Raw genomic sequence first — 13,247 nt, forward strand, 5'->3', positions numbered from 1 at the left:
GAAGCCTTAAAAAAGTTTAATATGAAACCAAAACAATGCATTAGTAGTATTAATAAAGAAAAACAGTTACATCACAATAAATGTTAACCAGGAGTTAAACAATATACAGTGTCCTTATCAAAAAGGTGATGTGTATAATACATTTTTGATTAAGTAAATACAGTATGTGTGTAGTGATGGTGTTAGGTAGAGGCATCACGACAGCACTTGTGATAATCCTGAAAAAATATAACAAAACATTACTGTTGATAAAAGATTATTAATTAACAAAAAATGGACATATACATAGCCCACACACACAGGGCTTTCCATTAACTTTTGGCGGGTGTTAATGTAAAGCCCTGTATATATATATATATATATATATATATATATATATATATATATATATATATATATATATATATATATATATATATATATATATATATATATAGTTAAATTAGTAACTATATTGAAAATAATAAGCTCAATTTTGGGTACTGAGAACCTAAAAGCACAAACAGTTCGGTACCTGGAAAAGTATATTACAGTAAGTATATGAGAGTAAGTATAATTAAGCAAGAATATCAAAAGTGTATGAAAAGGGTAAGCGTACATATATCAGAGTAAGTATAATTGAAAAAAGAATAACAAAAGGGTAAGCGTACATATATCAGAGTAAGTATAATTGGGTAAGAATAACAAAAGGGTAAGTGTACATATATCAGAGTAAGTATAATTGGGTAAGAATAAAAGGTAAGTGTACATACATCAGAGTAAGTATAATTGAGTAAGAATAACAAAAGGGTAAGTGTACATATATCAGAGTCAGTATAATTGAGTAAAAATAACAAAAGGGTAAGTGTACATATATCAGAGTAAGTATAATTGAGTAAGAATAACAAAAGGGTAAGTGTACATATATCAGAGTAAGTATAATTGAGTAAGAATAACAAAAGGGTAAGTGTACATATATCAGAGTAAGTATAATTGAGTAAGAATATCAAAAGGTTAAGTGTACATATATCAGAGTAAGTATAATTGAGTAAGAATAACAAAAGGGTAAGTGTACATATATCAGAGTAAGTATAATTGAGTAAGAATAAAAGGTAAGTGTACATATATCAGAGTGAGAATAATTGAGTAAAAATATTAAAAGCGTAAGTATACATATATCAGAGTAGGTATAATTGAGTAAGAATATCAAAAGGGTAAGTGTACATATATCAGAGTAAGTATAATTGAGTAAGAATATCAAAAGGGTAAGTGTACATATATCAGAGTCAGTATAATTGAGTAAAAATAACAAAAGGGTAAGTGTACATATATCAGAGTAAGTATAATTGAGTAAGAATAACAAAAGGGTAAGTGTACATATATCAGAGTAAGTATAATTGAGTAAGAATAAAAGGTAAGTGTACATATATCAGAGTAAGTATAATTGAGTAAAAATATTAAAAGCGTAAGTATACATATATCAGAGTAAGTATAATTGAGTAAGAATATCAAAAGGGTAAGTGTACATATATCAGAGTAAGTATAATTGAGTAAGAATAATAAAAGGGTAAGTGTACATATATCAGAGTAAGTATAATTGAGTAAGAATAATAAAAGGGTAAGTGTACATATATCAGAGTGAGTATAATTGAGTAAAAATATTAAAAGCGTAAGTATACATATATCAGAGTAAGTATAATTGAGTAAGAATATCAAAAGGGTAAGTGTACATATATCAGAGTAAGTATAATTGAGTAAGAATAATAAAAGGGTAAGTGTACATATATCAGAGTAAGTATAATTGAGTAAGAATAAAAGGTAAGTGTACATATATCAGAGTAAGTATAATTGAGTAAAAATATTAAAAGCGTAAGTATACATATATCAGAGTAAGTATAATTGAGTAAGAATATCAAAAGGGTAAGTGTACATATATCAGAGTAAGTATAATTGAGTAAGAATAATAAAAGGGTAAGTGTACATATATCAGAGTAAGTATAATTGAGTAAGAATAATAAAAGGGTAAGTGTACATATATCAGAGTGAGTATAATTGAGTAAAAATATTAAAAGCGTAAGTATACATATATCAGAGTAAGTATAATTGAGTAAGAATATCAAAAGGGTAAGTGTACATATATCAGAGTAAGTATAATTGAGTAAGAATAATAAAAGGGTAAGTGTACATATATCAGAGTAAGTATAATTGAGTAAGAATAATAAAAGGGTAAGTGTACATATATCAGAGTGAGTATAATTGAGTAAAAATATTAAAAGCGTAAGTATACATATATCAGAGTAAGTATAATTGAGTAAGAATAATAAAAGGGTAAGTGTACATATATCAGAGTAAGTATAATTGAGTAAGAATAAAAGGTAAGTGTACATATATCAGAGTAAGTATAATTGAGTAAAAATATTAAAAGCGTAAGTATACATATATCAGAGTAAGTATAATTGAGTAAGAATATCAAAAGGGTAAGTGTACATATATCAGAGTAAGTATAATTGAGTAAGAATAACAAAAGGTTAAGTGTACGTATATCAGAGTAAGTATAATTGGGTAAGAATAACAAAAGGGTAAGTGTACATATATCAGAGTCAGTATAATTGAGTAAAAATAACAAAAGGGTAAGTGTACATATATCAGAGTAAGTATAATTGAGTAAGAATAACAAAAGGGTAAGTGTACATATATCAGAGTAAGTATAATTGAGTTAGAATAACAAAAGGGTAAGTGTACATATATCAGAGTAAGTATAATTGAGTAAGAATATCAAAAGGTTAAGTGTACATATATCAGAGTAAGTATAATTGAGTAAGAATAACAAAAGGGTAAGTGTACATATATCAGAGTAAGTATAATTGAGTAAGAATAAAAGGTAAGTGTACATATATCAGAGTGAGTATAATTGAGTAAAAATATTAAAAGCGTAAGTGTACATATATCAGAGTAAGTATAATTGAGTAAGAATATCAAAAGGTTAAGTGTACATATATCAGAGTAAGTATAATTGAGTAAGAATATCAAAAGGGTAAGTGTACATATATCAGAGTAAGTATAATTGAGTAAGAATAACAAAAGGGTAAGTGTACATATATCAGAGTAAGTATAATTGAGTAAGAATAAAAGGTAAGTGTACATATATCAGAGTGAGTATAATTGAGTAAAAATATTAAAAGCGTAAGTATACATATATCAGAGTGGGTATAATTGAGTAAGAATATCAAAAGGGTAAGTGTACATATATCAGAGTAAGTATAACTGAGTAAGAATATCAAAAGGGTAAGCGTACATATATCAGAGTAAGTATAATTGAGTAAGAATAACAAAAGGGTAAGTGTACATATATCAGAGTAAGTATAATTGAGTAAGAATAACAAAAGGGTAAGTGTACATATATCAGAGTAAGTATAATTGAGTAAGAATAACAAAAGGGTAAGTGTACATATATCAGAGTAAGTATAATTGAGTAAGAATAAAAGGTAAGTGTACATATATCAGAGTGAGTATAATTGAGTAAAAATATTAAAAGCGTAAGTATACATATATCAGAGTAGGTATAATTGAGTAAGAATATCAAAAGGGTAAGTGTACATATATCAGAGTAAGTATAATTGAGTAAGAATATCAAAAGGGTAAGTGTACATATATCAGAGTCAGTATAATTGAGTAAAAATAACAAAAGGGTAAGTGTACATATATCAGAGTAAGTATAATTGAGTAAGAATAACAAAAGGGTAAGTGTACATATATCAGAGTAAGTATAATTGAGTAAGAATAACAAAAGGGTAAGTGTACATATATCAGAGTAAGTATAATTGAGTAAGAATATCAAAAGGGTAAGTGTACATATATCAGAGTAAGTATAATTGAGTAAGAATAACAAAAGGGTAAGTGTACATATATCAGAGTAAGTATAATTGAGTAAGAATAAAAGGTAAGTGTACATATATCAGAGTGAGTATAATTGAGTAAAAATATTAAAAGCGTAAGTATACATATATCAGAGTAGGTATAATTGAGTAAGAATATCAAAAGGGTAAGTGTACATATATCAGAGTAAGTATAATTGAGTAAGAATATCAAAAGGGTAAGTGTACATATATCAGAGTAAGTATAATTGAGTAAGAATATCAAAAGGGTAAGTGTACATATATCAGAGTAAGTATAATTGAGTAAGAATAATAAAAGGGTAAGTGTACATATATCAGAGTAAGTATAATTGAGTAAGAATAATAAAAGGGTAAGTGTACATATATCAGAGTGAGTATAATTGAGTAAAAATATTAAAAGCGTAAGTATACATATATCAGAGTAAGTATAATTGAGTAAGAATAATAAAAGGGTAAGTGTACATATATCAGAGTAAGTATAATTGAGTAAGAATAAAAGGTAAGTGTACATATATCAGAGTAAGTATAATTGAGTAAAAATATTAAAAGCGTAAGTATACATATATCAGAGTAAGTATAATTGAGTAAGAATATCAAAAGGGTAAGTGTACATATATCAGAGTAAGTATAATTGAGTAAGAATAACAAAAGGTTAAGTGTACGTATATCAGAGTAAGTATAATTGGGTAAGAATAACAAAAGGGTAAGTGTACATATATCAGAGTCAGTATAATTAAGTAAAAATAACAAAAGGGTAAGTGTACATATATCAGAGTAAGTATAATTGAGTAAGAATAACAAAAGGGTAAGTGTACATATATCAGAGTAAGTATAATTGAGTAAGAATAACAAAAGGGTAAGTGTACATATATCAGAGTAAGTATAATTGAGTAAGAATATCAAAAGGGTAAGTGTACATATATCAGAGTAAGTATAATTGAGTAAGAATAACAAAAGGGTAAGTGTACATATATCAGAGTAAGTATAATTGAGTAAGAATAACAAAAGGGTAAGTGTACATATATCAGAGTAAGTATAATTGAGTAAGAATATCAAAAGGGTAAGTGTACATATATCAGAGTAAGTATAATTGAGTAAGAATAACAAAAGGGTAAGTGTACATATATCAGAGTAAGTATAATTGAGTAAGAATAAAAGGTAAGTGTACATATATCAGAGTGAGTATAATTGAGTAAAAATATTAAAAGCGTAAGTATACATATATCAGAGTAGGTATAATTGAGTAAGAATATCAAAAGGGTAAGTGTACATATATCAGAGTAAGTATAATTGAGTAAGAATATCAAAAGGGTAAGTGTACATATATCAGAGTAAGTATAATTGAGTAAGAATAATAAAAGGGTAAGTGTACATATATCAGAGTAAGTATAATTGAGTAAGAATAATAAAAGGGTAAGTGTACATATATCAGAGTGAGTATAATTGAGTAAGAATAATAAAAGGGTAAGTGTACATATATCAGAGTAAGTATAATTGAGTAAGAATAATAAAAGGGTAGGTGTACATATATCAGAGTAAGTATAATTGAGTAAGAATAAAAGGTAAGTGTACATATATCAGAGTAAGTATAATTGAGTAAAAATATTAAAAGCGTAAGTATACATATATCAGAGTAAGTATAATTGAGTAAGAATATCAAAAGGGTAAGTGTACATATATCAGAGTAAGTATAATTGAGTAAGAATAACAAAAGGTTAAGTGTACGTATATCAGAGTAAGTATAATTGGGTAAGAATAACAAAAGGGTAAGTGTACATATATCAGAGTAAGTATAATTGAGTAAGAATAACAAAAGGGTAAGTGTACATATATCAGAGTGAGTATAATTGAGTAAGAATAACAAAAGGTTAAGTGTACGTATATCAGAGTAAGTATAATTGGGTAAGAATAACAAAAGGGTAAGTGTACATATATCAGAGTAAGTATAATTGGGTAAGAATAAAAGGTAAGTGTACATATATCAGAGTAAGTATAATTGGGTAAGAATAAAAGGTAAGTGTACATATATCAGAGTAAGTATAATTAAATAAATATACCAGAGTAAGTATATCTGAGTAAATATATCAGAGTAACTATAATTGAATAAATAAATCAAAGAATAGTTGAGCAAGTATTTCAAGAGTAAGTATGTTTGAGTATAACTGAACAAATATTTCAGAGTAGGTATAATTGAGAAAATATATCAAAGTATAGTTGAGTAAATATATCGCAGCAAGTAGAATTGATTAAATATATCGACATATAATTAAGTAAGTATATCAAAGTATAACTGAACAAATATACCAGAGGAAGTGTATCAGAGTAAGTATAATTGAGTCAATATATAAAAGTATAATTAAGTATGTCAGACTAAGTATATTGAGTAAGTATATCAAAGTAAGCACAATTGAGTAAGGAAATTAGAGTAAGCATAATTGAGTAAGTATTTCAGAGTAAGTGAAAGTAAGTATATTGCAGTAAGTACAATTGAAAAAGTATATCCGAGTCATACCTGTCAACCCTCCCGTTTTTCCCGGTATTCTCCCGTATTTTACAGTTCTATCCTGCTCTCATAGCATAAAGGGATTTTCCCGTTTTTCTCCAGTATTTTCAGTGTTTCTCTGAAGGGTGGCAAGAAACATTAAAGAGTCAAGCCTCCCCATACGCAACCCATACCCCTGAACCACCAGGGGCCGGCCCTTGCTCTAAAATGTGAGTCTGTTCTGCGCATTTGCTTTGTTTAGGCATGAAAACACTTTGAAATAAATATAAAAATGGCGCGATTCCCCTTCCTTTTTATTACAGATGCCGTCAACCCTCCTTAAAACAGTCATATAATGGTGCGTGACAGTCAGCTGACGAGCTCCATAGTAATAAATTAGACGCTGTTTCCAAAACAGATTTTATGCAGGCGAAAGCAAAAGTCTGGCTTTTGGCTGCGTGTTTGAACAGAAATATACACATAATTAATAATAATAACATCTAAAGATGTCGATTTTGGCGTTTTTTTAATCCGAACACAAGTAATTTCGTCTTAAATGAGCATAAAAAGTTAGGAAAGCAGTCCAATGCCTTCATTATAATGTTAGATGTGTGCATTTTTAAAGTGACACCTCTTATTTAATGTAATCAAACGAAAAAAATCTAAATAAATACAATATTCATTTTTTGCTCTATAATCAGAATGTGTAAGTTAATTATACAGCGAAGAAACGGCTAATGAGATTTAATAACTTGATTTTATTTCATTATAACAGCTATTCATTTTGATAAGCTGAACTGTTTGCTAATGTATTTGCTGCCAATATATATATTTATTTTTCCTTTTGTATATGACAGGGGTCACCAATCTCGGTCCTGGAGGGCCGGTGTCCCTGCAGGGTTTAGTTCCAACTTGCCTCAACCCACCTGCCTGGATGTTTCAAGTATACCTACAGTAGTAAGACCTTGATTAGCTTGTTCAGGTGTGTTTGATTAGGGTTGGAGCTAAAATGTGCAGGACACCGGCCCTACAGGAACAAGTTTGGTGACCACTGGTATATGATAATAATAAAACATATCACTGACCATTTAACTGTTTATTTACAACGAAACAGCTCCAAAAGAACATAGTAATTTGGGGATTTAAAAAAAAAAGGGGGGGGGGGGGGGTCACTTATTATGGTGGGCAGATCCCTTATTTTCACATCCCAATGTTGACAGGTATGATCAGAGTATAATTGAGTATGTCAAAAGGGTAAGTGTAAGTATATCAGAGTACGTATAATTGAGCAAGTATAGCTGAGTATCTCAGAATGCTCTGGGTTTTGGGCATGTTCGTTTTGGTGCTTTCAAATTGTTCAACAAAATTAACTTGTGCACATGTAAGATTCTATACTTACCATACGGCGATGTATGTGCCAGTTCTGCAGAAGACAGGAGCGGCTGCAAGACAGCAGAAGATCGTCTGTCTGTGCACTTGCACGCTTCGGCACACACTCTTGTGTCTGTGCTTTCTCTTCAGTCTGTTCTCGCTTTGCAAACTGACAGAAATGAAGAGGGCATGCATACTTATTGAGGGATAACCGACAATGAGCTGTTAAAGTATTAAAAAAATAATGCTCATTTGAGATTTAACAGCCACTGCGCATTCACATCTTGACCACATCACCTCAGGAGTTCAGTTTTTTTAAATTATTCAACAGCTCTTTGTCAATTATTCTTTTATGTGACATTTTTTTCACACAACATTAAATTGAGTTACAACAGTTCCCACAGCTAATGACACAGTTCAGATGATGTATTTCAGACATTTGTCAGGTTTTTGACCTCAAACTGCTCGTGTGTGGCATTAGTTCCTCACAAATCTCATCCAAAGCTTTCTGTTGTGTGTTTTATTGTGATTTTTGTCTGTTATATCTGTAAAACAACTCAAACCATTTAACGTAATGAAGCTGTAATGCACTCAAAACATGCCGGAACTACTTTAGCTGTGCAGTTATATGAAAATAACTGCACCCCTTAGAATGTGCATCAGCCAATCAAAATCAAGCATTTAAAAGACCTGTAGATTAAGTAATTACAGATTGCTTGATTAATTACTTCTAACTGATGATAGATTAATTGATGACGAGCTGTTGATTTTTACACTTTGGCTGTGCGCTTATATTACATTAATTGCACACATTACAATGTTTATCGATGTTTTAACTATTCTTATCTCTATTACATAATGTCAATTTTATTTATACAGCACTATTATACACAACCAAAGGTTGACCAATGTGCTGCACAATACAAATCACAAAGAACAAGTATAGAATTATAGCTAAAACAAACAAATTTCACTATTAGTTATTATAGCTAAAAACAAACATTTCTCACTGATAAAATACCAAATCAAAAAGGTAAGTTTTCAACCTAGATTAAAAAACAAACAGAGACGATATAGACCTGATACAGAGGGGCAGAGCATTCCACAAGGTAGGACCAGCTACTGCGAAAGCCCGGTCACCCATGCATTTCAGCCTCGACTTTGGGATGTCTAATAGTCTCTAGTTAGATGACCGAAGAGACCGACCAGGCTGATGTTCAGTCAACAGGTCTGAAAGGTAGGAAGGCCATTTAGAGATTTAAAAACCAGGAGAAGAATTTTAAAAGTGACACAATAGTGCACAGGCAACCAGTGCAAAGAGCGCAAAACTTGTGTGATGTGGTCATGTCTTTTGGTAAAGGTTAAAAGCCTTGCAGCAACATTTTTAACAAACTGTAGGCGGTATAGAGATGTCTGACTGATCCCAAAATATAGTGAATTACAGTAGTCCAATCTAGAATAAAAGCATCATTTGTTTTTTCTAGATAAAATAGGTTTGACTGTTTTTAAAAGTCGAAGCTGAATAAAGCAGGATTTGACCACTGCGTCGATCTGTTTATCAAATCTCAAGCCATCATCAAAGATAACACCCAGATTTTTTACACAAGGCTTCACAGAAAAATTCACCAAGATGGTGGTGTTCTGGAGGAATTTGACGGGTCGAACACAATGATTTCAGTTTTACTCTATTAAAATCTAGAAAGTTCAAAGACAACCAGGATTTCATATCCGACAGGCAAGACATAAGAGTCTTCAATCCACTTGAACTCGGTTTTAAGGGCAGGTAAATCATCTGCATAACAGTGGAAAGACAGACCATGTTTTCTAAAAATAGAACCCAGGGGAAACATATATAAGGAAAAAAGAATAGGGGCTAAAATACATCCCTGTGGAACACCACATGACAAAAATGTTGGTGTTTTTAGTTTATTTTGTACATATACTTATTTATTTTTTTATTTCTATTATTTTTTTTTTTTAGAAAATCTACATAGCTATGTCTATTTTAGTGCTTCTTAACTCTGTTTGATTAATTGTATAATTTTTGTATTGTTTTTTAGGTTGACATCTGTCCAGGGACAATGGATGAAAGATAGCCTTCTGGCTAATTCTGGTGCATTTGCAGCAATGCTAATTACTGTGCACTGTTCCTTCCAAATACACAAATAAATAAATAAATAAATAAATAAATCAGCCAATCAGGGTCAGGCATTCAACAGGCCATAAGATAACTAAAGTTAATGCAGGGTCACTCATTAAACGATTTGAAACATTTAACTTATGTTGTTAACTTACTACTAGTATCCTTTGAGCCAAAGTCAAAAAATTGTTCAGAAAATAATCCACTTACATGGCAACATAAGCTCATTGTGATTACGTACCCCCCTATAAATTTCTGGAGAGGGCAAATTATGTATCCAGAGGAATGCATATGTGCATTTTGTCTTTGAAATTGGTTGATCGAATGCTCAGTCAGTCAACAGCAGCTTCTGGTGGATTTACATGAGAAGAGCAGGAGCAAATGACACTTGCAAGATAAAATTGAGATCTGAAGAAGTGTACACAGCGGCCTTTGTGAAAACAAAATTTGTGGATTTGTGAAAAAAAACGTCACTCCTGGGACGTATTTCGCTCTCTGCAGAAATGTTTATAGGGGTAGGCATTAATAATGAGCCTGGGTTGCATATAGGCCAAGTGACTAAACACAGTTCTAAATATGTTTACAGTTAAACAGTTTTCATTAAATAAAAAAAAAAAGAACAAAAACTGGTGAGTTTTTCTGTAGTCAGTTTGCTTTACTATATTCAGTACATTTATTACATTATTATTACTATTTTGTATATTTAGTTATGTTAGTAAATTTAGTATATTTAGTAAAATACTAACATTTAGTACAGGGCTGGCCAACCCTGTTCCTGGAGAGCCACCTTCCTGCAGATTTCAGTTGCTACCCATATCAAACACATCTGAACCAATTAATTAAGGCCTGAACACCACGTGATAATTACAGGCAGGTGTGTTTGATATGGGTAGCAACTGAAATCTGCAGGAATGTGGGTCTCCAGGAACAGGGTTGGCCACCCCTGATTTAGTATTTTTAATTTGAGAACACAGTACAAAATAGTATTATTATTGGTAATATTATTGGTAATAAATCAGTTGTTATTATTGGTAAACAACAAAATCGACAGTAACATACAGTGCACATTATATAAATAATGTAAAAAGTTATTTACTTGAGTCTTGAGTGACATCACCCAGTTCTCTGTAGGATTGAGACAAGTCTGTCCGTTCTTCAGTGTGGCACTGCAGAAACAAATGTACAATTGTAAATTATCTGGTTATAACTGCAGATCAATGACGTGTGAAACAGCCTACTGTAACGTCTGCAATTATATAAAATAAATAAATAAATGCAACATATATGAACACATACAGACCCTTATGCTGTGTTCACACCAGGCACGGAACGCGCAGATAAATCGTGCTATTCACACGTAAATAGTCACGTGAACATTTAAGTTTACTAGTGTTAAACCCCGCTTTATTCGCGTGCCAAATTCAGACGGGGATTCATGTGATGGGCAGGGCTTCTGTCTGCTCGGTGACTCTAGCTTCATTGCTAAATGGCTAATATATATTACTAAATGGCATTATATTGATAGAATAGCTGTGCTTATGTGCTTTATGAAGGCTGAAAAACAGCATTGATTCATTTGGAGCCGTGTCTGAGTCCACTTGATCCTTGTGCTCCCTGGTGCGTCCAGCTCTGTGAGCTCATAAACTCCTCCAGAAACTGAACCTGGATGATGGAGGCTTTCAGCGGTGCTTCTGACTGAGCCGAGCCCAGTTTGATGAACTGTTGTTGGTTTCGGATGAAGGATTTTCCCAGGGACTCCAACAACAGGCGCTACGTCACAGTCACGCCCCCACAAGAGCAAGCTCCTGATTGGTTAATGCCGTGCTAATGTCCACTTAAGTTCAGATTTTTGAACGAACAATTTGCGCAAAATGGGCGTTAAGTGCATCAAATGCACAAAATGCTCAATTCGCGCGTATCGCGCCATTTGCGGCATTCACTCCTATTGCGCCGCAGGATGTCTATTCGGGTGTATGCATTGACTTAACATGTAAAGCACTCACACTTTATGCTGCTTCTGCGTCTGGTGTGATTACAACATTACAGTCTACGATTTGTTACCAACTACAGAAAAACTACATACAGCAGACATTTAGTCCTTATTTAGGTTCAAAAACAACACAAAACATAGAGCCCACAGTCAGAGCAAACCCCTCATCTGTATCTGTAATCTTCACCAGCACATGTAGCCTCTGTTAGAGAGTCATTCAGTCATTCCGAGTTTAAAGTTGTCCAAAAGGCAATGATAGTTAAACATGGCAGTTTGCACATGTTTGCTGAAAGAATCATTTGCTTCTTTGCTTTTTCCGGTTTCTCCTTTGTTTTTTCGTGCTTCACTCTCGCAGTTGTCCATTTCTGACAGCATCGAATGTCAGAAGCATGTCAATAATCAAGCCCACTGTAGAAAATATTCCCCCCCGCGACTTGGACTCTTCCAGTCACCCCGCCGATCAGCGTGAAATGAGCTGATCCAAATTTTCTTGCGGAGTTTCGGAAAGTGGCAGAGGGGAGAAAGAGTTGATGATGATAGGGGTTAGTAAGATAATTAAAGCTGTGCATTGTAAATAGTTAGAGAAAAAGGAGTATTTTAATCCGAGAAGTTCATTGATGGTGTGTGTGCGTACATTTAAAAAGTAAGTAAAACAGAATGTTCAATGCTTAGTTTAGTGAAAGTTTATACCTATTTGTTTGTTTATAAACTGTACCGAACCACTGTAAAGATTGCCGATTTAGTAATTTACGGCTGATTTAGAAATCGTAACCCATGCTTTAATCTCCTCTCGGTCAGACTACTGCAACTCTTTGTACATTGGCCTTCGTACAGTTGGTCCAAAATGCAGCCGCCAGATTAATAACAGGAACTAAGAAAAGAGATCATATCTGCCCTGTCCTCGCCTCATTGCACTGGCAACCTATAAAATACAGGGTTGATTTTAAAATTCTTCTTTTCACTTATAAAGCTTTGCACAATTCTGCCCCGGCCTATGTCAGCGAGCTTATTAGGCCATATACAGCTTGTAGATTCTTAAGATCACATGATCAGTTTCTTTTGTCTGTCCCTCGGTCTCGCTGCAAGTCAAAGGGTGATCGAGCTTTCAGTGTTGCGGCCCCAAGGCTCTGGAACAGTGTCCCACTGAACATCAGAATCTCTCCTTCTTTGGATGCTTTTAAATCTAATTTAAAGACATATTTTTACTCTCTTGCCTTTGACTGATGCATGCATGTTATTTTTTATTATTTATATTTTAGTATTACTTTTAAATATATTTCATTGTATTTTAATACCAGTTATTTTTAGTTTTATTGTCTAGTTTTTTTTTTATTGTAAAGCACTTACGGTTGTGTTAAATTGTGCTCTATAAATAAAGTTTGCCTTGCC

At 32.2% G+C, this 13,247-nt stretch overlaps 1 protein-coding gene across 1 annotated transcript in view; it reads right to left on the minus strand.

The window, feature by feature from the left end:
- Positions 1–13,247, minus strand: part of LOC108190774 (interleukin-8-like) — a 15,686-nt gene continuing 2,439 nt past the window's right edge. The window contains exons 3-5 of the mRNA XM_087260549.1: positions 10,965–11,034; positions 7,757–7,897; positions 1–218 (exon numbers count right to left, since the gene is read on the minus strand). Of these exons, the coding sequence (XP_087116675.1) occupies positions 183–218; positions 7,757–7,897; positions 10,965–11,034 (247 nt within the window). The 3' untranslated portion in view covers positions 1–182. The remainder of the gene's footprint in view (positions 219–7,756; positions 7,898–10,964; positions 11,035–13,247) is intronic.

This window comes from Danio rerio, chromosome 7, assembly GCF_052040795.2.
Source record: "Danio rerio strain M-AB ecotype USA chromosome 7, GRCz13ab, whole genome shotgun sequence".
Classification (NCBI taxonomy): Eukaryota; Metazoa; Chordata; class Actinopteri; order Cypriniformes; family Danionidae; genus Danio; species Danio rerio.